The sequence below is a fragment of the Symphalangus syndactylus genome, chromosome 22 (assembly GCF_028878055.3).
Source record: "Symphalangus syndactylus isolate Jambi chromosome 22, NHGRI_mSymSyn1-v2.1_pri, whole genome shotgun sequence".
Lineage (NCBI taxonomy): Eukaryota > Metazoa > Chordata > Mammalia > Primates > Hylobatidae > Symphalangus > Symphalangus syndactylus.
Window position 1 is genome coordinate 72,572,969 of NC_072444.2, and position 27,922 is coordinate 72,600,890.

General features: G+C 34.2%; 1 protein-coding gene across 2 annotated transcripts in view; it reads left to right on the forward strand.

Annotated features, from left to right (window-relative positions):
• ACVR2A (activin A receptor type 2A) overlaps nucleotides 1-27,922 on the forward strand; it is an 86,964-nt gene that overhangs the window by 27,521 nt on the left and 31,521 nt on the right. For both annotated transcript variants that reach the window (XM_055260947.2, XM_063631062.1), the window contains one exon: nucleotides 25,191-25,398. In XM_055260947.2, coding sequence (XP_055116922.1) covers nucleotides 25,191-25,398 — 208 coding nt within the window. The remainder of the gene's footprint in view (nucleotides 1-25,190; nucleotides 25,399-27,922) is intronic.

Genomic DNA, 27,922 nt, shown 5'->3' on the forward strand with positions numbered 1-27,922 from the left:
TTTATTCTGCACTTAGTTCCTGCTAATAATTTTCTTTGCATTTTAATACCTAAATTCTAAGAACCTGAAGGGACATCAAGAAATAATTTAATTTGATCTGCTTTTAGGTCATGGTTTTATTCAAATAAGAAAATTTGCAGAATATCTAGCCTAGTTGCCTCTGCATTTATGTAGATATGTATAAAATTATAAGTACATTTTTATATCAGATATATCAATATTTTGTGAGGAAAAAGTAAAAAGAAAGAACATGCTATTTGCTGTATGTTCTAGCAAGCAAAAGTGTAGAATAGCTGCTTTTATGCCTTGCACTGCCTTTTCAGTTTCAATGGAATTGAGCAGATATATATTGAAAAACTCATTGTATAATATTCTGAGGACTAAGTCTCCTTGTTAGCCATCTGTTAAGATTTCATTTTAAAGACAAACTTGCCTTCTACTCTTTGGGGTTACCTAGAGAGCTGCTTAAATTGCCATGTTCTTGCTCTTCTTTTAATTGCCATCTTGTTAATTTTTCTGCTCATTCTCTTCTCTTGTTTCTTTCTCCCATTTGCATTCCTTATGACTTGATTTGTTCTTTGGTCTTTGGCATGAGTAGGAGAAAAATAATTTGTTGAATGCATACTGTATTAGCGATTTTTATTTATGAAGATTGCTTCTTCTCTGATGCAAGTTATTTTACCCAACATACTGACAAACCTGATCATGTATTTTCCATTTTCTCCTTAGAGTTAGCATTGAAAATACGGAGCCCGTGGTTTGATATGTATTTATTCTACCACAGCAAAATTTTAATGATTGATAGCTCACTTCTTAAGTGTGTTCCACCTGCCACTTTTGCATCTACCAAAAAAAGTCATACATTATTTTTTCCACATTAGCCATAGTATGTAAAGCCCAATTAAAAGTAAGCCATGCGTTGATGCAAAAAGCTTATTATGTCTTAATGGAAAGTTAATATCATGGATATTCAATGTATTGTGTAATTGATTTAAAACTTTGATAGCTTACCTTATGTTGTGCTTCATATTTTCAGAATACTTTTCAAGAGACATTTCTCTCTCTTGCCCCTTTTTCAGTCTGGCAGCAATAGACTGCAGTGATTTTTTTATTTGATATTTTGGTTTATCACTGCCACTTGTGCAAATTCAAGAAAGTTGTCAGTGATGTATTTCTTGGCCCATACAATTAATGAAGTATTGGCTTGATCTCTTCCTTTGATATACAGGCTACTAGATGACCATGGTAGAAGTCTGTGTTCCCTGAGTCATTTTGTTGAGCAGGATTTGTTGTAGATGTTTAAATGCATCCTTTCTGAAAATTATGATGATTTTTTTTCTTAATAACACATCTTTTAATGCCCAGCATTTTGTATGCATTTAGTTTTACATATAGATATTTTACAAGTAGAAGTTATACTTGTCTTTCTGTAGTTTCCAGGATTTACTTTTTCCTTTGTTAGAGGTAGCCATTACTTTACCTTCTTGGAGGCACATTTTAAGTACACAGGAGAGAAAGCAATAAGAAAAGTTCCAGAAATTACTCGAGAGAGTAATTTCCAAGTACAAGATAGGACTGTTTCTAGGGTAGGCAAGGTGGTTTATGTGTTCATTTGTTTGACACCTGTGCCCATTTGTTTGACACTTGCATTGGAGACATTCATGTTAGCTTATAGTTTTCCTTGAAATGCCCACATACATTATTTGTGATGAGACATCATTTTAGATTTTTTAATTGGATGAGCTAGTTGGTACAGCATTGAGGAAATGATTGAACAGATAGTGTGGCTGTGTTCTAAGAATGCCTCATATAGCATGGGTTATAATGAGGTCATTGGGACAATCAAGCTTAGTACTATGGAGTGTCTAGAGCGGTGCTACAAAAGAAATGCAATGCAAGCAGCAAATACGAGCCAAAAAATGAAATTTCAGATTTTCTAGTAGCCACATTAAATGTTTTTAAAATAAAATTAATTTTAGTAATGTATTTTATTTAACACAGTATATTCAGAATATCATTTCAACATATAATCAATATGAACATGATTAATATGAGTTTTTTTGGTACTAATTTTTTTAAATCCAGTGTGTATCTTATACTTATGGCACATCTCAATTCATATTAGCCACTTTTCTAGGACTCTGTAACTATACATGGCTAGTGGCTACTGTATTGGACAGCTAAAGTCTAGAGCATCTGGTGAAATTGTGAAATTGCGATGATGCCAGGAAATTGGGGAAAGCATAAGAGGGACAAATATGAATCTCTAAGGTAGACCTTGTACAGGGAATTCTATAGGAAATGATATCTGTATACTTTTGGGAGAGAGTCAGAAACTGGTGTGAAATGAAACTTTGATGATGGTGAAACCATTCGGAAGATGAGAATGGCAGAGATTCAAAAGAAAATGAAAATAGGAAATGGCAGAACTTGACAATGTTTAATATTCTATAACAAGGCCAAAATATAATAGTTGGTAATCTTTTTAAGAAAAACATCTTTTTCATCCAAGGGCTTTTTAGCCTAGGCTGTGTCTATATAGCATGGAGGTGAGAAGTAGTTATTCATGAAACACAAGGGAAACCATTGAGATCAGCAGATAAAATTGATTGCAGAGGAATAATGTGGATAGCAGGGTGGCATGGAAGATGAATTATGCTAATATAGTAGAAAGGAAGAGTCTGAGGTAAATGATTGATTTTTATAAAGTAAGAACTGGACAAAGTTCTTGGTGACTTAAGAGCAAGTGAAAGATTAGGCAGAATACTATATCAGAATTTATTGCTTTGACAGTGAAATAAGAGGACCTAGCGATAGGGACTTTGGTCACAGTATATAAGTGGTTAAGAGCTCATGCACTTAGCTTTAATCCAGTCTTGACCACTTAACTTTGTATTTCTTTGCAAGTTACAATGATCCAAGTCTCAGTTTTTTCATCCATAAAATGGGCAGAAACATCTACTTCATAGAATTACGTGGGTTAAATGAGATTATGTATGAAGCGACTTTGACTAGTATGACACATCTTCCTGTTATTTGTCTTAGTTTGGGATGTCCAGAGGGCAAAAAAAGAGTTACCATCGTGTTTTCTTGGAATACATGTTTATACCACATCTTCTAAGTTGTTACCCCTTAAAGCAGTTTTCAGAGTTCAGCTTGGTGAAATCTGTTGATTAGTAGTTGATGAAATTTCTTTATACATAATTCCTATTAGGTGAAGAAAGAAGTTTCTAAGTCTCATTTTGTGATTGGTATTGATAACGAAAATGAGGACAGACTTCTGGGATTGAGTCTCAGCTCCACCATATAATGACCTAATCACTTCATCTGTCTGGGTCTTAGTAGGACTTGATTATTTCTCAAACTGGTGTGAGGACCTCTGGCATTAGAATCACTTTGGTTGTTAGATAAAAATACAGATTCTTGACCTGCACCTTAGGGCTGCTCAGTCAGTCTCTGAGAGTAGAGCCGAGGAAGTTTTATTAACACTCAAATATAGCTGTTGCATATCACAGCCAATTGGAGAACCACCAGAATGGATGATTCTAAGATCTAGTTTGGTTCAAGATGAATCTACTACGCACTGTGTTAATCTAGAGTAGGAGTTGGGTAGGAATAATAATACCTATTCCTGTTTACAACATAGGATTGTTGGGGATCAAATAAGATATTTTTAAGTTTGTAAAAGTAGGTTTAAATTAAAAGATATTTGAAGTTTAGACTCCTGTAGATTGTAACATCTAAAGGGCAGTGACTTTTTTGTACTAGGTGAGTCTAGGTGGATCATAGTTCTCATTAAGTAGTTTTTGATGACAAATTTCCTGTCCACCAAATTATGAGATTATTTTTATCTCTTTCATCCACATTTAATTTTTTGCTTGTTTTAGTTGTGTAGAGGCGAAGCGGGATTATAGACGTTCAAACCAGATGGATATATAATTTGAAATATTAATATCTGTTTAAATTTAGAGGTTTAGAGTGTGTCAGTATTATAAATTTTTTTCTCACAATCTGTAACTCATTAATCATTTAAGGTAGATTGTACTGTTTAAGGATTATCTGTAATCTACCCATAATACTCTTTTTCCGTCAGTTAACCCCTTCTGCTCTCAATTAATGATAAAACCAACCCAAAACAAAAAGCCACCCTACCACGAGTGTACTTTATGGGGATAAAATACAATCTCCCATTTTCTCCATTTCCAAAGAGATATATATGCTCTCTTATTGAGCAATGTAGCTACTTTGTGTTCATTACTGTGTTTCATGCTTTAAAAATTTTTATTTAATCCTACACATAACTAATAGAATCTCTTTTTTCCTCTGTGGAAATAAAAAAACTGCTTATTAAAAATGCAGAACCCCAGATGAACAGTACACTTTGAGAGATTTTCATTGGGTCTGGGATAGGCCTGGAAATCAGCATTTTGATGATTTTGTTGGAGGTTTTGCACTGTGAGAAACATTGCTCTGTTTCTTACTACCTCCAGAGGCAGGAATATGTAGGTACTGTCTACATAAAATAAATTAGGAATGGTATGCCTCCAGCTTGAAAATGAACAAATAAATGTACATCAGAACTCCATGTATGTTGGCGTATGTTTTACATAGGAACTGAAGATGATGTTAGCACAGATGTCAGATAAAGGGACAAACCTAACATCCACAGGTTACAAATGTTTAGCATTACAGAAAGCATTTTTATAAAAAGGAAGATCATAGGACATGTAGCCTCTCAAAGTTTATACTTCTCAGCCTTCCCTTTTAGGTTAGCTTCAGGGATCTAGAAACATTACCATCCATTACAGAAAACTGTGAAAGATTATGTGGCAAAATAAACAGGGAAGCAGAGATAGAATAGACAGTGTACTTCTGTTAAGAAAAAGTACTTATATTGAGAAAAACTATTGAGCTTTATTGGATACCGAGTACTGTGCTCTTGCAAGCATCTTCTGCAGCACTAGTGTTCACCTCTTAAAAGCATTAAATGATACTGGCATTGACTTCATTCCCTTCAATCCTCAGTTTTTGTCCTCTTTCCTCTTCCTCGTTTAAACTGTCTACTCACTGTTATTCTATTCTTATAATTGGTCTCACTTTTTTGGCTTCCATGACTTCTTGCTTTTCTTTTTTATTGTATAGTATAAATACAAAATGAATAAAATAGCTTCTAAAAGAAAATTTAAAATACGTATCAAAAGTGAACAAACAATTTAAATTTGGTTTAATAAAACCCATTTTCTTTATACCAGTGTTGCTGTTTTTTCTTTTAGGTATTTACCCCAAAATTATGCCTTGAGGCATGTGCCTCAAGGTTGAAGTATATGCCATAAATTGCTTATTTATATTTTAAAAATGCTAATATTAAAGGCTGAGATCTTGGACTGTGTGGCACCTAGGGGCATAATTCTCATCAGCCTATCACTGTCATTCCCTTCATCAGACTTACAAGGGCTTTTAACACCTGTAGATATGTAAGTTCCTCTTGGGCTCTTTCATGTCAGTTGTTTCCTCTTCTTAATTTGTTTTTAAAAAGCAGAATTGTTCTTCATTAGAAATTGGGGCAGGTGGATGAAAGTGATAAACAAGGAGAGGATATGTGAGTTCCACTAGGAATTGGGCTTCAAATTTAGTGGAAGGCCAGGGATTAGAATTGGTGACCCCTGACTCATCTGCCAGCCAGTTGCTTAAATTGAGAGCAGTTCTGATAGACACAGTTGTTCCTCTGTCCTTTCAACTACATTTTGTCTCCTTTTCTTCTCTGTGTTGCTTCTGTCCCTTCCCCATGTCCTCAATGCACAGATACGCCACTGAGTTTGAAAAGGGGTAACTGGTAGCCTTATTAGTAAAGCTGCTGTGTCTCTCTATTCTTTTATTTTCTTCTACACATGTCTTGATCACAGGATTTTATGTTCTGGGTAGACCTGAACCTAAAAGTTGGCCAGCTGTGGCCTTATTTAGTTTTTGGCATTCCAAAAGTAGCTTTTAACATGGAGAAAAGTACCCTATTATTTGAACTTTTTTGAATCTTTTGGTATCTTTCAGTGGCGCACTAGTAAGAATTTTTTTGTCTTATGTTTAAATGTTTCACTAATAGAAGACTGGGAACAGTTCCCAATAATTATTATGGTTCTGTGGATCTTTGTTTTTTAAGAAAATGATGGATGTAAACATTTCTCTGAGGAAAGAAATGGGGGAATGACATTCAGGATAGGTTAGCAAAAGTCACAAAGTTTTTTTCAAGACATTTGTTTTATTAAAACATAAGCAAGGAGGTGCTTGCTTTGGCAGCACATATACTAATATCGGAATAATCATTAGCATGGCCCCTGGTCAAGGATGCCATACAAATTCATGAAGAACATAAGCAAAGAAAGATATATCACCTTGTTAATTTAACTCTTCCACTATTGAATTTAAAGTAAGGAGTTTAACTTTGTTTATTATTCTTTAGTTCTACTTTTCCTGAACAAAAAATTGCTTTTAGTCTTTGCTTAGTAAACAGTTTTTCTTATTTTATTAATTCACATAGTAAAACTTATCAGTCATTGATTATTGTTGAAGTAAACATGACCTTTCAAGTGAAAGTTATATTAGTGAAGTTGATAAAATTTGTAAACTAAATGTGAGTAATAGGCTTTACAGATGTTTATATGAAAGCTTTCTGTTTCTGTAGGGGGCTAGTCTAGACTGTGTTGTCCATGTTCTGTTGCTATATCTTATCTATGTTCTGCTGTAACTTCGATCCTTGCTTTAAACTTTACATTTATCATGCTGCTTTTTTTACTCTTTGAAAACTGTATTTCTCAATTACCGACTATACGGAGAAATGTGAATACTTACAGTAAAAGCTGTTGTCTGTAGTATGTGATTTTTTTTCCATTAAATTATGAGAGCAAAATCTATAGAGCTCCTATTAAAATAATTCTTTGTGGTAATTAACATAGGATAGAACTGTCTTTTTGTTAGATTTTAGGCAATGTTAATATAGCAAGACTATAAAAGTGTCAGAGAAAAATTTTTTATTTTGGTTTACAAGACAAATAATTAAGCTGGATTTGGAGGAAATGTTTTCAATTGTAAGCGTGAAAGATTTAAATTAAATATACTTTAGAATATTAAACAAAAACGTGTGTGAATCTGAGTTTATTATTCCTGCTACTCCTCTTTTATAGTACTTATGTAAGCTAGTATGGAAAACAACTTTGGTGATTGTTGAAAGGTGTTGGGTTGAGGTTTTTACCTTTAAAGTGGACAGACATGACTTTTACAAATAAGACTTTTACTTTTCTTTTTTATTAAGAAAGAGGCCAGGAACTATGAACTAGATTTAGATATTTATCTGATTTAGAATGTTTATCTGAAATTTTTGGTTGCCTTTTCTCTGAGTTTGAGGGGAAGACTGCCCTTGTTTTGTGTTACAGTGACTTAGGGATTTTTAGAGAAAGGTTATTATAGTCTTTCCTAGGCTGGGCATGGTGGCTCATGCCTGTAATTCCAGCACTTCAGGAGGCCGAGGTTGGTGGATTGCTTGAGCCCAGAAGTTTGAGACTAGCCTGGGCAACATGGCAAAACCCTGTCTGTACAAAAAAATACAAAAAGAAAAAAAGAAAAATTAGCCGGTGTGGTGGCAGCCACCTGTAGTCCCAGCTATTTGGGAGGCTAAGGTGGGAAGATCAATTGAGCCCAGCAGGTTAAGGCTGCAGTGAACTGTTACCATGCCACTGCAGTCCAGCCTGGGTGACAGAAAGAGACTTGTCTTAAAAAAAAAAAAAAAAAAAAAAAATCTTTTTTTGGAGGAAAAGGTAATGGTTATAGAAAAATCATATAAGCTTAACTGATTATTTTAATTTTTTAAGAGTTTAGAGATTAGTATAATAGTTTCTTCGGAGTAGACCATATGGTAAATGTATGTTTTTCAAACTTACTAAATGCAATCAAACTGTTTTCAGTGGTTTAAGAAGTATTTGCAAATTAGAGATGATATTTTGCTTTTTTTCATTTCATTTCGTGAACTGGTGATTACTGTTTTTCAACTTTGTCTTACTCTGTTTTGTGTTGCCATTACAGAATACCTGAGAGGAGGTAATTTATAAAGAACAGAAATTTCTTCTCTTATAGTTCTGGAGACTGGGAAGTCCAAGATCAAGGCAAAGGCATCTGGTGTGGGTCTGTTTACTGTGTCCTCACAGGGCAGAGGGCAGAGGGACAAGAGACAGTCCACTCCTAAAAGCCCTTTTTATAATGGCATTAATCTCTGACCTAAACACCACCCATTAGGCCCCACCTCTTAATACCAGTACATTGGCAATTAAATTTCAACATAAATTTTGGAAGGGATGAACATTTAAACCATAGCAAACTTTTTCAAGCATTTTCTCAATGTTTTACTCCACTCCATTATCTCACCTATTAAAAGGAAGTTAGGGATGGGGAGAAAGTGGTAGAAAGAATGTATCAAGGCCTGAGATAGTTTGATGTTCAAAGAGTGTCCACTTGTCTGATGTGAGTTGAGGCTGAAGAAGAGCCAAACTGTGGAAAGCCCTGTAAGATTTGTTAAAGATTTTGATTTTAAGGCCAAGGGTAGTGGGAAGCCATTGAATGGCTTTAAGTTGGGGTAGTGACTTGATTCTGTTTGCTTCAGTAAATTGTCTGACTTCTGGATGAAGAACTGATTGGATGGGATAAAATGGAAGCTGGGAGACCAGTTAAAGAGGCTGTTGCCATAGTTAAGGGAGAGATGTTGGTGACTTGCAGTAATAACCTTCCAGTGACACTCAAACGTTCTTTAAAAATCTAACTTAGATTTTCTAATTCTAATGCTTATGCCTTAAACCTCTTCCCTGATGTTCTTTTTTGTTGTTGTTTCAATTATCTATACATTCTCATTTGACAAGCTAGATAACATGGTTTTATTGTTTTACTGATTAAGAGTGCTAGTATAAATGGGTGATAACTTTATGACTAGTATGAATTCCTTCATAGAGGGTTTATTTACTTTGTAAGGTATCATTATTACCTACCAGCAAGAAGCTGTTGTGGTTGCTGCTCTGTATTATCAAGCAGTGATGACAAGTAAGCATTTTTTAATTAAAAAAAATTTTTTTATAGCAGATTCTTGCTATGTTGCTTAGGCTGGTGTTGAACTCCTGGGCGTAATTCTCACACCTCTGCCTTCCAAAGTATTGGGATTACAGGTGTGAGCCACTGTGCCTGGCCCCAGTAAACATTTTTTAATGCCAACTCAGGATACTTCAATCATTTTTTAATATTTCTTTGTTAATCTTTTTATTTTCTAAAGTCAGTTTTAAGACAAAAATCTCTTTCCAGAGGTATTAACATGATTTTAAAAATAATGAAGTACATTGATAAAGATGTATACTTGAAATCCTGTCTTTATGATCTTCTGGTTACTTATCTATCATTCCTTCCTTCTCTCTTACCTTGCAGGATACATTAGAATAGGCCTTAGTTGAGTTTCAGAATTATCGAAAGATTTGTGAGTTCTTTTACTGTCTACTTGTAGTGTCTTTTGAAAATCAAGCTTCTCATTTTTCTCTTCCTTTCAAGAAGTTAGCTATTTCTTAAACTTTGGAATTACTTTTTTACTATTTCTGCTTAATACCTAAGTGTCAAAGTGCCTACAACTAGTATGACAGCATTAGATATTTGTTGAATGCATAAGATGCTGTACCCGTGTGAAAGACACAGTGTCCTCTAAGATTTCTTGTAGCAAGTCACCAGAATAGATTTCACAGTGTCCTGCCCAGGGGTGGAAGGGCTAGAAGGGTAAAATTTTTCTCATTCTGAAGGGGAAAACATTGGGCTCCTATTTTTCCCTCTTTGTTTAATGGAAATCTATTCCTTTTATAATGTTATGAGAAGCTTACTTATATTGGTTAAAATGAGAAGAAAGCAGGTCTTTTCTTAAAACCATTTCCCCTACCCCCTTTTTAATTATTAAAAAGGCATGGGGAAGTTGAGATCTGGAACATTTTCAGGCTTTCTTGGCCTGTCCTAGCAAAGCAGTCCTAAATGTGGTCCCAGGTGTTACTCAGTTGAATGATAAATCCGAAGTTTTGTGATTTGCTCTTTTCCTGGTTCCTGTTGTTCTATATATATTTTTTGTATTTAGGAAAGTGAAGTTTTTTGATAGTTGATTTTAAAATCAATGTCTTTGTTCTGGGCTACCAACCAAATAATAACAATTTGAAGTATATTTCTTCCCAAAAAGGTGTCAAGTCATTTCTTAAGAGTGTTAGAACAGTTACCTTTAAAGATTAAATGATTCTTGGTTCTGATGCCTTCATATTGTAATTTTTCTCCCTGTACATCAGTGTGTCTGTATCTGTGAAGCGAATTTTTTTTTCTTTCCTTTAGGTCTTTTTGGAGAAAACTTTATAATGGATGTCTAGTTATTTAATAATTGAATGCAGGTTAGTTAGCATCTTTTTCCTCCTCTCAAGAAGAAGGTGCTTAGTTGTGTGTGTGTGTGTGTGTGTGTGTAGTTTTTTTTTCTATATTAGATTGACAGGGCCTAAAATGTTGCATTGCCAATACAGGAATTTTATTTGAAAATTTATTCTTTTTTCATGTTTCTAACTTGTCTATCAAGTCTTAAGTTTGTGAGAGGATAGGAAAAAAAGATGCTAACTAACCTGCATTCAATTACTAAACTAAATAACAAGCCCGGTGTAGAGTATCTTCTGTATTTAGAGAAAGGCTTAAGAAATTTAAGTCCTCTAAAAATTTTAATACAAAAATTTACCATTTGTGTTGAACTGGATCTACAATTTAAGTGAATTAAGAAACAAACTATTAAGAATTATTTTAAAAGGGTGGTTGCTTGTCTCTTTTATAAAAGGAAATTCTACCATTACAAATTTGCCACTCTCTTTGGGACTCTAAAACTTTTATATTGAGGCATTTTAAGAAAGAGATTTGAGAAATTGAGTTATTCAAATTTTGGTCTGTATCCAGGTAGATATATATTTATTTGGAGCCATCTTTGTGGGGATAATTAGTCATTTAAGGGTTAACAATATCCAAATACATTTTAGGTGCTTGCCTTTGTAATTTGTCAGGAATTAACATTAGAAGTCCTTAAATAAGGCCGGATGCAGTTGCTCATGACTGTAATCCCAGCACTTTGGGAGGCCTAGTGGGGCGGATCACTTGAAGTCAGGAGTTCGAGACCAGCCTGGCCAACATGGCGAAACCCTGTCTCTACGAAAAATACAAAAATTAGCTGGTCGTGGTGGCGTGTGCCTGTAATTCCAGCCACTTGGGAGTTTGAGGCAGGAGAATGACTTGAACCTGGGAGGCAGAGATTGCAGTGAGCCGCTAAGATTGGGCCACTGCACTCCAGCCTGAACAACAGAGTGAGACTCTGTCTTAAAGGAAAACAGCAACAAAAAGAAGTCCCTAAGTAACCAGTGGTTAACTGTTGACTTCCAAATACTCTCCTTACACATGCCACATGCACATTGTCTAGTGCCACAACATATAACGTTTTTATTTTTAGTTTATTCTGTGCTAGTTGTGCTTTTAGTTTAGTGATAGAAATATATTACTTTAGTTAGATGGATGGAATCTTGTAATGTTTTGTCAGACTGAGAGCAAGTACTAAGTATGGGGTATTACAGACAAGAGGAAAAAAAATTTCTGGGAAGAATGCCAGACAATGTTTGTGTTTTCCTTTAGAAGTGATTGTTTGGTGGTGGGAAGGGGCTTAGTTTAAAAAAAAAATTAGATTGACAGGGCCTAAAATGTTGTATGGCCAATGCAGAAATTTTATTTGAAAATTTATTCTCTTTCTTCATATATCTAACTTGTCTATCAAAAGTCTTTTGGGACATTTTCGACTTTATGATAACTTTTGAATAGTGTTACTTTTCATAATGCTTAAAAGCAACCCAGGGCAGCCAAATAGGAAAGGTGACTGCCTCTAGGATGTGTATCAATATAGAAGAGAAAGGATATTGAAAGACTCAATGTGTTTATAATTGTATAGAATCAAATTAGTAAAATGAGTTTTTGTTTTTTGTTTTTTTTTTTTTTTTTGAGACGGAGTTTTGCCCTTATTGCCCAGGCTGGAGTGCAATGGCATGATCTCAGCTCACCGCAACCTCCACCTCTCAGGTTCAAGCAATTCTCCTACCTCAGCCTCCCGAGTAGCTGGGATTACAGGTGCACGCCACCACACCCGGCTAATTTTTGTATTTTTGGTAGAGACAGGGTTTCGCCATGTTGGCCAGGCTGGTCTAAAACTCCTGACCTCAGGTTATCTGCCTGCCTCAGCTTCCCAAAGTGCTGGGATTACAGGCATGAGCCACTGTGCCTGGCAAAATGAGTTTTCAAGTAGGAAAGAAACTACATAATATGCAAAAGTAATAAGACATTTAGATTTTTTTTTAATACTCATAATCTTGCTTCTTAAAAGTTGAAGCAACATAGTTATGAAAAAAACTGTTGGTGATTATGGCCTGTTCAGTGATTCTATATCTATTGTTATTTAAGGTCATTATGAATTATCAGCTTACCATCTTTTACTGTATTTAAAGCTACTCTAATATATATTGTTAATTTTCTTCCTTAGCTGGTTTTAAATGACCAAATACTGCTTTGATAGAAATGTTTGTGATGAGGTTTTTGTGCTTTGTTTTATTTTTGTTTTTCAAATTTCTCACTCTTAACATTGCTGGTTCCTCAAAGATGATTTCACATATCTTCATATCAAGCAGAAGTGATCCATTTTTGCTCTTTCTGTGACAGATTGATGTTTTATTAAAAAGAGGGCCTGCATCTTCCCAAGTAAAATAAAGCACTAAACCCTTAATGTAGGTAGTGTCTTTTCAGTGTAATTGACACTTTTAGGTTGGTTTTAGTAGGAACTATTGTGTGCATGTTTGTTTCCTTAATCTTTTTTAGGAGCTCTGTTCTGATTTTGAGAATTTACCTTTTATCTCTTATTGTTCTAAATTTATGCCCGATTTTGTTTTTTGTGCATTCAATAAAATAGCCTATAAATTCTGTTGCAAGTATTGGCCTCTAGCTGCAGTCACCATTATCCCTTCTCCCCGCAAAGAAGAACATCTAATATTAGAAATCTGTTTTGCACAGCCTAGGTAAAACTTGTGTTTACTTGTACTTGTTTTGATGTAATTCATCTTATGAGTTAGGGCCAGAGAACTGCGTAGAGCTATTTTAATCTTAAAACCCGGGCATTTGTAGATACTCTACACATTTTGTGGCTGTGGGCAAAAAGAATTTTCTGTTGTGTGTTAGGTATTTTTGAAGATGTCTAACTTATTCTGGGCAATATACAGTGTATCTTTCATGACAGTAAGACCAAAATATTAGGAAGATAATTAGCAATGAAGGGAAACAGGATAATTATATATAGAAGCAAGCTTTGTTTTCTCAGAAGTTTATAAGATAAAACATTTAGAAACAGCCAACTACCCAACCCAATAAACCAAATCATTTTTATCTTTTAGTTTCTTATGCTTAGGGAGAACAAATAAGGGACTGTGGAAGGCAAAAGCTTCATCTCTGTATTCTAATTTGACAACCCATTTGATACCTGTGGCCATTTAATCAGCATAGATATTGTATACCCCTTGTTTTTATTGGGTGGTTAGTATAGTGTCCTGAGTTTTGTTCTCTTCCAACAGTTTACTCATTGTTTTCTGATTAATCTTTCAAATACTACCTCTATTCTTTTGATGACTTCCAAACCTCTCCTGGCTGTACCCAATACTACAGAATATAGAATGCTCTAGTCCAATGAGGGCAGTCTTGTCAAACACTCTGGTTATTTACAACCCTGTTTATTTGGCCTTCATCTTCCCTACCTCTGTTTAACTTAAAGTTCTGTGTCTCCTTAATAGCCCTGCTTTAGTTTCATTTTCTCTGCAAAGCCCTCTTTTTTCTTACTATTCTTTGCCTTGTGAATTGTTGATTTAGTGCAAATTTAACTGAATTCCTATACTGTGCTAGGCACTGATGATACTTCATGTGTATATGTCCAGTATTAAGCAAAGTTTTCTCTAAAAAAAATTTTCTAAAAAAAAAAAGTCATCTTATATTTGAGTCCTTACAAAGTTTTTCATATTTTGAGCTCTCTGTCAGTTATTTTATTTTGAGTAGAAGTATAGTATTTGGAGAAGATAGATGAGCTTGAAATGATGCCAGTCAGTACTAGTTTTAAAAGTCTATAGAGGTTTCCTGAGGGAATAGATAGAAGGGTATAGTAAAAAGTTTAAACAAATTAGAAACTATTTGTGGGCAGGGAGTTACACTTTTATAATTTGTTGTGAAAAAAGCCTTTACAATCACTTTTAAAAGAGATATGTAAGCAGTTACATTGTGAAGATCATAGTATGTACCTGTAGCACAATTAAAAAACCATCTTAGAATTATGTGAATGGATATTTGTGGCTTGGAAAAACATTTTCAATGATAGTATTATGACTTCCAAAAGTATTGTTTCTCAGAACAACGTAAATGGAAGTAAAGATTATTCACTTCATGATACTTATAGATCACTCAGAGAGAAAGTAATGAGGTGATACTTGTTGAAGATGTAGGTAAAGTTTGAATAAAGTTATTTTGTAAAATTTATGTGCTTTGTGATTTTAAAACATTCATAAGACTAAATTAATAAAATTATATATTGGACTATATGATGTACATGGAAAGGTTTGTATATTTCAAATTGGTAAAAATTAAAAAATACTTTTTATTGGGGAAAATTGGGAAATCCTTTGTGTTGAGGTTTGCCTGGTACTCATTTATTTATGGTAGCTTGCAAGTTTCTGGGCAGTAGGATGATTATTAAGCATAGTGAGAGACTGTTAAATAATACCTACTGAACTAATAAAATTCTGTATACATTTACTTATTGATGCCGTGAAAGATTATACTATAATAGAATTTTCCAAGTACCTAAAATCATTCTTTTGTATGGTATTTTTGATACTTTAAAAAAAATTATACTGTAAGATGTTTTGGATTAAAATCATCATTCAATTTAATTCACCTTCTATAGCTGATTGTTTGGACTTGTGGTTTGTCCCCAGAGTGGCAGGAGCAATGACATGAAAGGGAAACAAGAATTGCTTTTTAAGTTGGATGTATTATTACATTTGAAACTTCATTAAATCTTCCCAGAGGACTAAGTTGCCTGTGGTAGGCACAAGTTTAGGAAAGAGATTGTTTCATACCTCTTTATACTATTTCTAAATGACTTTTTGATCATTTCAGACAGCATTAGAATATTTTTCCAGAAATTCCTCAAATTTGTAAGTTCCCAAAACAGTTCTTATTTTTCTGCTTAACGTTGGTTGCATACATAGGAGAATTGTGATAGGTAAGCTAGTCACAGGACTGTGAAAGACATTGTCATCTTAATCAGAAAAAAGTGTAGTGAAATTGATAATTGTAAAAGATTTACATTTCATCCACCTGTTTCAAAGAGTAGAGGGAAAACAGTAATAGTTGGGTTTTTATTCAGTTGTTATAATGTGTTTTTGCATTTTATCATTCATTAAGTACTGTTTGTGTTTAGAACTCAAGTAAGATGGGTAGTCTTAGACCCTAGTGGCATCCTTTTTTTTTTTTTTTTCTTTTTGGAATGTTTGTTTTACATTGATTTAATTCAAAGCTGCAGACCACAAAAATTCCTTAATGCCAATGATAAAATTGTTAGGTATTTCATCATATTGAGACTGACACATTCTAAGCAACTATAACTGTACTGTACAAGAAGACAAGGCTGAGTGCTTGGCTCACACCTGTAATCCCAGCACTTTGGGAGTCAGAAGCAAGAGGATCTCTTGAGGCCAGGAGTTCAAGACTGGTCTGGGCAAAATAGCAAGACCTTATCTATACAAAAAATAAAAATAATTAGCAGTGTGTGGTGGCACATACCTGTTGTCCTAGTTACTTAGGAGGCTGAGGCAGGAGGATTGCTTGAGCCCAGGAGCTCAAGTCTACAGTAAGCTATGATTGCACTACTGCATTCCAGCCTGGACTATAGAGCGAGATCTTGTCTCAAAAAAAAAAAAAAAAGAAAAAGAAAAAGTTGAAAGAAGGGAAACTAGTGAAAATGTGATTAAAGAATGTAATAGATGGAAGAGTTTAGGAAAAAAAGAACTCTTTAATTTTATATTAAGCTACATCCAGATATTTTTTGATTGACTACATCTGTTTGTCAATTTACCAGATATTAATTGAATGCCTTCTGAGTTTCAAGAATTGTGCTAGATAATTGGGATTCAGTCATGAAAATATTACACTATTTGCTTTCAAGAAATTGACAGTCTGGTGAAGGAGATGCCATTCTATCACCACCTTCTATCTTCTTTCTAAATAAAGACATGTCAGTTTACGCCATTCTAACTCATATATCTTCTCTGGTCCTTAAATCAGGTATCTATCATTATTTTTATAAAAAATTAATTTTTTAATTGACAAATCATTGCATATATTTATTATCAACATGGTTTGAAATATGTATATGTTGTAGGATGGCTAAATCAAACAAATTAACATATTTATTACCTCACATATGCAGTACTTATTTTTTATGGTGAGAACACTTAAAATCTAACCCCAGTGGAATTCTGACATGTAAAAGAACGTATATAGACAACTGATTTAAAAATCAGTGAGTAAATATAAAACAATTACATTGGATTGCAAGAAGTGTGCACTTTGGGAGAAGGAGGAGTCCTGATTATAAGATTTTTCGGATTTTATTATGCATACCATGAGAAAACTTGGAAATTGTCACAATATGAGAGGTTTTTCTGGGAGACTTTCTGCAAGAGCTGGGCTTTCCGGAACTACTGGAATAATAAAGTGAGGACATTCAAAATATATTTGCCTGAACCATGTCTGATTGCTCCAGCTCCATTTGTTGGAAAAGCTATTCCTTTTCCATTGAATTGCCTTCGCTTATTTGTCATAAACGAATTAGACGTTGTTTGTGTGTATATCTCTTTCTGGGTCCTATATCTTTTTCACTGATCTATGTTTCTGTCCCTCTGTCAGTACCTTGCTGTCTTTATTATTGCAGTTACATTGTAAGCCTTAACGTCCGGAAAGCCGGGAGTGATTTCTCCCACTTTATTACTTTTCAAAAAAGTTTAGAATATACTTGTTTACAGTGAAACTTGCTGCGATTTTGATATGAATTGCATTACACCTATACATCAATTTAGGGAGAATTGACATCTTTATGTTCAATCTTCCAATCCATGAACAGTTTGTCTTTCCAAATGTTTAGCTTTTATTTGATTTCTTTCATCAGCATTTTAAAATTTTAATCATAGGGATCCTATACATGTTTTGTTAAATTATACCTGTTTTATTTTTCTTCAGAGCAACCGTAACTGGTGTTGCATTTTTAATTTTAGTTTCACTTGTTCATTGTCACCAAATAGAAATGCAATTGATTTTTGTGTCTTGTTCATCTATCCTGTGACCTTACTTAATTCACTTATTAGTTCGGGGCTTCTTCTTCTTCTTCTTCTTTTTTTTTTAAAGGTTCCTTTGGAATTCCTCCATATACCAGCATGTCATCTGCAAATAGAGGGAGTTTTATTTTTTCCTTTCTAGACAGTATGCCCTTAAGTTCTTTTCCTTGCCTTATTGCAGTAGTTACAATTTTCAGTACTGTGTTTCAGTACTATGTTAGAGTGGTGAGAGTGAAATTGTTGACTTGTTTCTGAGCTCAGTGAAAACATTTGTTCTTTCACCGTTAAGTATGACATCAACTGTAGGTTTTTTGGTAGGTGCTTTTTATGACATTGAGTAAGTTCCCTTCTATTCCTAGTGTACTGATAGTTTTTTTTTTTGTTATTATGAATGGTACTCAATTTTATCTAATGGTTTTTCTGCAACCACTGATATGACCATATGATTTTTCCCTTTTAGTCTGTCGATTTGTTAGATTGTGTGATTGATTTTTGAATCTTGAGACAGCCGTGTATGTCTGTAGCAGATCCCACTTTGCTGTTTAAAAAATATATTGTTAGATTCTCTTTGCTAAAATTTTGTTGAGGACTTTTGCACCTAAGTTAATGAGAGATACCGGTCTGTTTTTCTTTTTGTGCTTTGTTTTTGATATCGAGATAATACTGGTCTCATAAAATGAGTTTCTGGAAGAGGTTGTATAAACTTGGTGTTGATATAGTAATCATGTTTTTAAAAAACAAAACTTGAATTGTCCTCAGATACAGTTGCTTGAGGCGAAAATTTTCTTATAGAAGTAGACTTTTGGCTGGGCGCGGTGGCTCACGCCTGTAATCCCAGCACTTTGGGAGACCGAGGCGGGCGGATCACTAGGTCAGGAGATTGAGACCATCCTGTCTAACACGGTGAAACCCCGTCTCCACTAAAAATACAGAAAAAAAAAAAAATTAGCCAGGCTTGGTGGTGGCCGCCTGTAGTCCCAGCTACTTGGGAGGCTGAGGCAGGAGAATGGCGTGAACCCAGGAGGTGGAGTTTGCAGTGAGCCGAGATCGCGCCATTGCACTCCAGCTTGGGCGACGGAGCGAGACTCTGTCTCAAAAAAAAAAAAAAAAGAAGTAGACTTTTATAGTTATGGTAAAACATTTTACCAAATTTCAGATTCTGTGTATTGCTATTTTTTTTAATGGTAGGAAGAATGAAGCAGTCAGTACTAGTCAGTAAACCATAAGCAGTACTTTGAATATAGCACTATTATATAAATTAACTCTGATACTAGATTTTGTGATTAGACTTACTGATTTACTGTAAACTGAGTGTGAATTACAGTTCTGGAAAAGAATTTGGAAATTGAATCAATCTGCTTGATTTTACAGATGTGGAAACAAGGTAGTGAGGGGTTTGGTACCTTGTCCAAGGTCACAAATTTGTGAAATAGATTCCAGATTCAGGCCAAGTCTATTAAGCCAGTGGGTTTTACCTAGGGAGGAACATTAGATTACCAGTGCATCTTTGCAGAAAAACAAAAACAACAAAAAACTCCACACATGGGCATATACTATATTCTGTATACAATAGAAGTAGCAGCCCTTCTTTTATAGATTGCAGTTGAGACAGATTACCAGAGGAGTTTGCAGTATATCAGTTCATGCTATTTTTTCTTCCGTAGTTGAGAGGAAGTCCATGGCACCATTAGTATAGTGTGTGTGTGTGTGTATACACACATACATGTATATAGTAGCATGTATATATATAGTGTATGTATGTGTATATTTATATTCTCAAAATAAACTTTTCAGCTGCCCCTTCCCAGGACCTACATAATGGCACTCAGACATATGAATGTAAGAAAATATAGAGGGGATTCTGATGCACATCATTGGTTAAGAACTGCTGTACTAAACCCTGCACGCAAACCTTTTATATTTATTTATTTCTTTTGAAAATGTCAGCAGTAACTATTTAGAGTTACTTTGATAGAATAAATCTATGGGTAGAGATTTAAAGTTTCAGAAAATTTTAAATTGGGAGATGTCGTTAAAACTTAATATACGTAAATAACCATGCCATCCTTTTTAGAACTACACCTTTAAAGTTGTAATGTAAGCTTAAGAATATAAAAATACATATAATTATTTTTATAATCATTATGTTACTATATTGAATTTTTTTAGAGACTTGACGGGTAGAGACTGATTGCAGAATCAGCTTGAGGAGGGGTGAGGAAATTGTCACAGCATTCCCCATAAGCCATTTTCTTTCTACTTATGAAAAATATCACTCTAGTTTAGATCTAGAAAACCATCCTGAATCCTGTTTACCTTAAAAAAATGGTGGAAATATCTTTTTAATAAATAAAATGGCCCTTTGTTTATCTTTTTTCTAGACTAGGATGGCAAATAGAAGACACTAATGCTGCTCCCCTTCCCTTCCAGTACTATAAAATCCTCTCTAAAAATATCCTCAAAATCTTTCTTGGTATAGTGCCCCAGGCAGCCATTACTAATGCTGATTGGAATTGACTCCGAAGGTAAAACCTATTTGGCACTTTTGCTGTAGGCAGTGTTCAATTTTTTTGTCAGTTTTGTTTAGTTTTCGGGGTGTTCCTATGCCTGACTGGGATTCTTCTTTTGGAAATTGGAAATAGTTGCATAGTGGTTTTTAACATGAATTAAATGGGTGATAATTCACAGAGCCCCGTTTCCTAACAAAATAAACAACAGATAGGTTAGACCGACTATTGGGATTAGGATGTTGTTTTAAGCCAGGAGGTGGCAGACCGCACAACCTTTGGGCCAAATCCATCTTGGAGCTAAGAATGATTTTTATATTTTTAGATGGTAGCAAAAAAAAAAAAAAAAATCCAAAAAAAGAATAATATTTTGTGAGTTGTAAAAACTACCAAAAAAATCCAAAAAAAGAGTAATATTTTGTGAGTTGTAAAAACTACATGAAATCCAATTTTCAGTGTCCATAAATAAAGTTTTAATGCAACATAATGATGTTCATTCATGTATTGTCTATGGATGCTTTCATGCTACAAGGGCAGAGTTAAGTAGTTGTGGCAGACCACATGGCCTGTAAAGCCTGAAATATTTACTGTCTGGATCTTTACATAAAAAAATTGCCATTCCTCTTTTAAGATAACAATAGGGGCATTGAATATTGCTTTGTATTGTTTGGTAAAGGAGGAAACTTACCTTGCTCATATTTTCAACATGTTTCTGAAAATAATTTAGAAAGTGCCTATTGTTTGCATACAGATAAGTGGTGGTAGCAGCCCCCCCCCCTTTTTTTTTTTTTTTTTTTTTTTTTTGAGACAGAGTCTCTTTCTGTTGCCCAGGCTGGCGTGCAGTGGTGCAATCTCAGCTCACTGCAACCTCCACCTCCTGGGTTCAAGGGATTCTCCTGCCTCAGCCTCCTGAGTAGCTGGGATTATGGGTGTGCGCCACCTTGCCCAGCTAATTTTTGTATTTTTAACAGAGAAGGGGTTTCACCATGTTGGCCAGGCTGGTCTCGAACTCCTGACCTCATGATCCGCCTGCCTCAGCCTCCCAAAGTGCTGGGATTATAGATGTGAGCCACTGTGCTGGGCCCATTCTTTTATACACAGTTGAGATGGAGTTACCAGAACATAGTTTGCACTGTCAGTTCATGCTATAATTTCTTCCACAGTTGAGAGGAAGTCCATGGCACCATTACTGCCCACAAATCCTGGCAACTTACAACTACATCTCTGTGCTAGTATATTGTAGAACCACTCTTCTCAAACTTTTTAGTCTCAGGACTTCTTTAGAGCTCTTAAAATTTAAAGACCCCAAAACATTTTTAAAATAGTGATATATGTCAATATTTACCATATCAGAAATGAAAGAAAATGTTTAAATATTAACTTATTTAAAATAGCAATAATAATCCATTATATGTTAGTAAAGAACAAGGTTTTATGAAAAATATTTTCCAAAACAAAAAAATTAGTAAAATTACAATCTCTTAATGATTGTTGTAGTAGAAGAAAACTGTATTATTATTGTATCTGTTTCTCCATTCAGTTTGTTGTGATATGTTATTTTGATTGAAGCATATGAATGAAATCTGGTCATACACAGATACATAGTTAGAAAAAAAGGAATAGTATTTTAATAATTTTTTTTTCGTGTGAGTGTTTTTCTTTGATATCATACCATAACTCAAGATATGGTAGTTTCTTTTCTATTGTTTTTTTTTGAAGTCAGTTTTATTTACATAGAATGAAATGTGCTTTTTTAGATACACAATTCCATAAGTTTTGATTAGAATAGATGAACCATACATATTATACAATCATAATACACCCCAGTCAAGGCGTGGTGTTCCTATTTCCTTCATCCCACAAAGTTTCCTCATGTCCTTTTGTAATTACCTCCTTTTCCCTCACTCCCAGCTTCTGGCAATCTCTGAGCTGATTTCTGTCCCTATATTTGTGCCTTTTCCAGAATATTGTGTAAATGGAATCATACAGGATTTTGAGTCTGTCTGCTTTCACTTAGCATAATGTTTGAGATTCATCCATTTTGTTGTAGGTACCACTAGTTCATTCCTTTTTTATTGTATGGATGGTTGCTTATCCATTCATCATTGATGGACATCGGAGTGTTTTTAGTTTTCAGAGATTATCAATAAAGCCACTCTGAACAGTCATGTACAGATTTTTACATGGACTTATGTTTTTATCTCACGTAGATACCTACACATGTGATTGCTGGGTAGTATGGCAGGTGTATGTTTTAACTTTAAGAAGCTGTAAAGCTGTTTTCCAAAGTGGCTGGGCCATTTTGCTCTACCACCATCAATATGTGAAAGTTCTAGTTGCTCACATTTTCAGCAATACTTGATATTGTCCGTTAGTGTTTTTGTTTTGTTTTAGTCATTCTAATTAGTGTTAGTATTTCATTGTAGTTTTAGTTTGCATTTCCCTGATGATTGATAATATTGGGTAGCTTTTTTAAAAAAAAAATTTTATTCTTTGCCCTTTGGCAAAGGGCCTATTTGAATCTTTTGCCCATTTAAATAATTGGACAGTGTTTTTTCCTATGATTGAGTTGTAAGAGGCCTTTATATTTTCTGAGTATCAGTCCTTTTTTAGAAATGTGCTTTGCAAGTATTTTCTTCCAGTCTGTGACTTTTTTCGTCCCCTTAGCCTTCAAAGAGTAGAAGTTTTCATTTTAGTGAGGTTCAGTTTATCAATTGTTTCTTTTGTAGGTCATATGTGGTGTTATAAGAAATCTTTCATAATTCAAGGTCACAAAGATTTTTCCTGTTTTCTTTTGGAAGTTTAATAGTTTCAGGTATTATTTTAGGTCTATGATATGTTTAGAATTAATTTTTGTATATGGTGTGATATATGGGTTGAAGTTTTTTGTTTTTTCTTTTTGTGTATGGGTATTCAATTGCTCCAGCATCTGTGGTTGCCATGACTATCGTTTTTCTGTTGAATTGCCTTGACAGCTTTTCTCTACATCAATTGACCATTTATATGCGGGTCTATTTCTGGGTTCTCTGTTCTGTCCCATTGATACATGTTTCTGTCTTTTCACTATAACCATACTGTTTTTATTGCTGAAGTTTTATAGTAAGTCTTAAAATCAGTAAGTATGAATTCTCCTTTGTACTTCTTTTTCAGAGTTATTTTGGGTATTCCAGTTTCCTTGTTTTTCAGATAAGACAAGACATAATTTTGTAAATGCTAGTTGCAGTGGGGAAGCTGAAACCATTGATGAACTTTTTGTCTTTTGTAACATTAAACTCTGCTTTGTCATGCACATTGAGTGGATTTTTTTTAACCCATGAATACTTTTGTAATATCACAATTCATTTGGAAAATATTAGTTCTTTGAATTACGTAGACTTTCTAAATACTGTCATATTTCATTATTCAATATTTAAAAGTCACATTTATTGATATCACCACTGATCTCATCAGAAAATTCTTTGACTATTGGAAAGGTTGACACCATCACCTATTACTGATGGTAGTAGATAAAAATTTTCAAAATTTTTATTTTTTGCTTGAAAACTTAAATTTTATCATTGAAAATGCATACTTGTTAGTTGCTTTTCTTGAAGTCACAGGTTCACTTGGTTTACTTTTGAGAACATGCCTGTCAGATACCCAAGTCTAAATAGCCATAGTTTATTAGTTTACAACTCAGTCATATGTGGGCTTTTTCTTGAGGCAACCATTGTACAGTTGATCCTTGAATAACAAGGGTCTTAATTGTGTCAGTCTACACATATGTGGATTTTTTCCAATAAATATATTGGAAAAGGCTTTGGAGATTTGGGACAATTTGAAAAAACTCACAAATGAACTTTGTAGCCTAGAAATATTGAAAAAATTAAGAAAAGATATGTCATGAATGCATAAAATATATGTAGAAACCAGTCTTTTATCATTTACTACCATAAAATATACACAAATCTATTATAAAAAGTTAAAATTTATCAAAACTTACATACACACTTACAGACCATACAGGCACAGTTTGCAGTTGAGAGAAATGTAAACAAATGTAAAGATACAGTATTAAATTATAATTGCATGAAATTAACTATAGTACATAGTGTACTACTGTAATAATTTCATAGCCACCTCCTGTTGCTATTGCGGTGAGCTCAAGTGTTGGGAATATCTACTTAAAACACCATATGATGCTAATCATCTCAGCTTGAGCAGTTTGTCTCTCCAGTAAATTGTATATTGCAGTAAAAAGTGAGCTCTTGCGGTTCTAGCATATTTTTCATTGTGTTTAGCACAATGCCGTGAACCTTGAGTAACACCATGGGACGCATACAAAGTGCCACTGGTGATATTGGAATTGATCCTAAGAAGAGAAAAGTCTTGACATTACAAGAAAAAGTGGAATTGTTTGATACATACCATAGATTGAGGTCTGCAGCTATGGTTGCCATTTATGATTTATTTTGTGAACAGAAGATGTAAACTTATGGTATCGATAAATACAGTTCAGGACTGTAAATGTATTTTCTCTTCCTTATGATGTATTTTGTGAACAGAAGGTGTAAACTTACAGTATCAATAAACACAGTTCAGTACTGTAAATGTATTTTCTCTTCTTTATTTTTAAAATAACATTGTCTTTTCTTTAGCTTACTTTAGTGTAAGAATATAGTATATAATAAGTATAACTTAGAAAATATGTGTTAATCGGCTGTTGATGCTATTGGTAAAGCTTCTGGTTAACAGTCTATTGGGAAAGTTTTTGGGGAGTCAAAAGTTACACACTGATTTTTGTTTGTGTGCAAAGCCAGTGGTCCTTACCCCTGAGTTGTTAGGGGTCAGCTGTGTTCACTATGCAGCAGAGCTATGTTTGCTTAGTTTTTGTCTCACACAATATTAAAAAGTAGTCTACTCAAGGGCCAAGGTTTCATAAAATTAACAATTTCTGTGGCTTTTCATCAAAGACATTTTCAAGTGAAGTGAAACTAGTGGTGTTCAGAGAAATACTGTGATATATATGGTTATATCCTATTATAATGGCTATTTTTATATTTAAAGTACAGGGATTAACCTGGAAACCTAAACCCAAAGTTATAAGTGGGAAGACAGTAAATTATTGACACTTTAGGAATACCTAAAGTTGCTATCTTGGGAAACAGTCTTTTATTTTAACAGCTAATGTGGTTATATTGTTGTTTTTACTATCTTATAGGTGCTATACTTGGTAGATCAGAAACTCAGGAGTGTCTTTTCTTTAATGCTAATTGGGAAAAAGACAGAACCAATCAAACTGGTGTTGAACCGTGTTATGGTGACAAAGATAAACGGCGGCATTGTTTTGCTACCTGGAAGAATATTTCTGGTTCTATTGAAATAGTGAAACAAGGTTGTTGGCTGGATGATATCAACTGCTATGACAGGTAAGAACGCATTTAAGATTTTATGGTAGTATTGAGGAATTTTCACACTTCCCCTCTTTTTGAAAGGGGAAAGATCAGTGCATGAATATTCACTTAAATGTTTCTTGCTTTTTTAAAAATGGGATTATAAAGAACATTATAACATGCTCTAATGACAGTATATTTTAAAGTAATAAAATAAACATGGCATATTTATGTTTCATCTTTGATATATTTTGAATAATCTACCCAGTAGTGGGAACTCTGAAATAAAAACCATTTTCCCCAATGTTGTTAGGATTATAAACTTTTAAAATGCCAGTTTTAAGGAAAACATTTTAAAAATTACAAAAGTTTATCTGTTGAAAATCTATCCTCAAGAAGAATAAAACTTAATCATGTGTTTTTCTTTCAGTTTCCTTCTTTATGTATCTGGAAGAAATTGATCTTACTACATTCCCCACCCCCCACCCCCTTTTTTTTTTCTTGCAAAGTAGGCCTTTTGCTGTTTACCCGAAGAGACTTTTTTTTTTTTTTTGACACAGAGTTTCACTCTTGTTGCCCAGGCTGGAGTGCAATGACGCAATCTTGGCTCACCGTGACTATCGCCTCCCGGGTTCAAGCGATTCTCTTTCCTCAGCCTCCCAAGTAGCTGGGATTACAGGCATGCACCGCCATGCCCGGCTAGTTTTGTATTTTTAGCAGAGACAGGGTTTCTCCATGTTGATCAGGCTGGTCTCGAACTCCCGACCTCAGGTTACCCACCTGCCTCAGCCTCCCAAAGTGCTAGGATTACAGATGTGAGCCACCACGCCTGGTCTACCCCAAGAGACATTTTAACTTGACATTCAAAATTTCGTCAGAACTAACACAGTCCTCAAACTACATACTTGTTTTAATTGCTTTACTCTGTACTGGAAGTAAAATACAGTCGTCATGTTATTGACTGCATGTGATCTTTCTGTATGGAGTCCCATAGCTGTTAGGGTGATCCCTTAACTGCCTGGGCCACAGGATTTCTGCTGTGGGTAGGTGCTGAAGACAGGCAGAAGCTGTAAAGTCCTAGATAAACAGACATTTTGGAGCCAGAAAGTACTGCTGTATACAGTGAACACTAGATACTTCTGGATCACTTTTGGGAGCCTCAGTTGATTACTTGGAATCTGTGTTTGATTAGCTATATGTGACTAGGAGCAAAATGCATTGAATAAGCCCTTGAAAATTGGAGTAACTATACTTTTTGTGAGAAATTACAACACAGTCATTTAGATTTAGATATATATTTCATATTTAGGATGTACTTCTAAGTATGTGAATTTTCCAGGGATTATTTCTATGTACTTATATATTTTAGCTGCATTACTGATTATCAGCCTCTACTAACAGAAGTGGTCAAGTGATATTTGCTGTTATGAAAGGTAAACAGGAAGAAATTGGGGAAAAATGAGTTTGGGAATCATCTTTATCCCAAACTATCTTTTATCATTTAGTTGGAATCAGGGATTCCTATTCTTTTTTGTAGTAGAAAACTACTTTGCTCTTTACCTAAAGACAGTACTCCAGCTATGTGAGACTCGAATAGTGCCAAAAAGAGTAGTGAGCCATTTTCACTGGAGTCTGCAAGTGTGTTATTCATTGCAAATACTTGCTCTTAGAATGGTAATTACTATACCATCTTTGTGTCTGGAGGTTAAATGCTAATTTTAAACTATAAAATTTTTGTTTTTATACTCTAAATTTGATTGGAAACAAATAGGATAGTAAGAGAAGTAAGAGGAAAAGAAGATTCAAGAATTGTCAAAGTGTGGAAGAAAAGAAAATGATAAAAGAAGAATGAAATTGAATGGTGAAAAGTAACTTTATTGACTTAATTAGGCTAAGTAATCATGTTAATCTGTTGTAATTTGAGACATGATTTTAAATATGTTTTTAAATTTATATTTCTCTTTATAAATTGTTAAAATTTAGCTTTCATTTGTCTTTAAAAAACCTCCTGCTAAATAGATGTTGATGTTGAGTATATTTTAGTTTGATTTTGTTAAAACTCCTATCTCCCTGAAATTTCTTCAGCTTTTCACTTAAGAATTAAATTCTACCTTATTATTCTGAGAATTATCATAAAAGTTCAGTTTGTTATTAAGATACATCTTTTAAGTTCATCTGATGTTGATTTTTTTTTTTAATAGGTTTAGCTGTTTATTAGTGGGTGATTAGGATTTGTTCTAGAGGCTAAATCCAGGTCTTTTCATGACTTAAGGTCCTATACAGAAGGCTACTTTATTTTTATTTTTTTGGTTTAATTCTAATCCGTTTGAGTTATTAGGTGCTATATGATTATTGTATACATGTTTGTTTTCTACTTATTGCTCATCTCAACCCTGTTCATTGCATTCAGGGAATTTAAACCTACACTCTAAAAAACAATGACAGTATTAATTTCTCAGCCTAGTTTGGGTTTCTGATGTTGAAATGTTTCACCCATGAGATATGAGCTTTTATCACTTAGCATGTGTATATGTATTTATGTGCGTACGTACACATACAT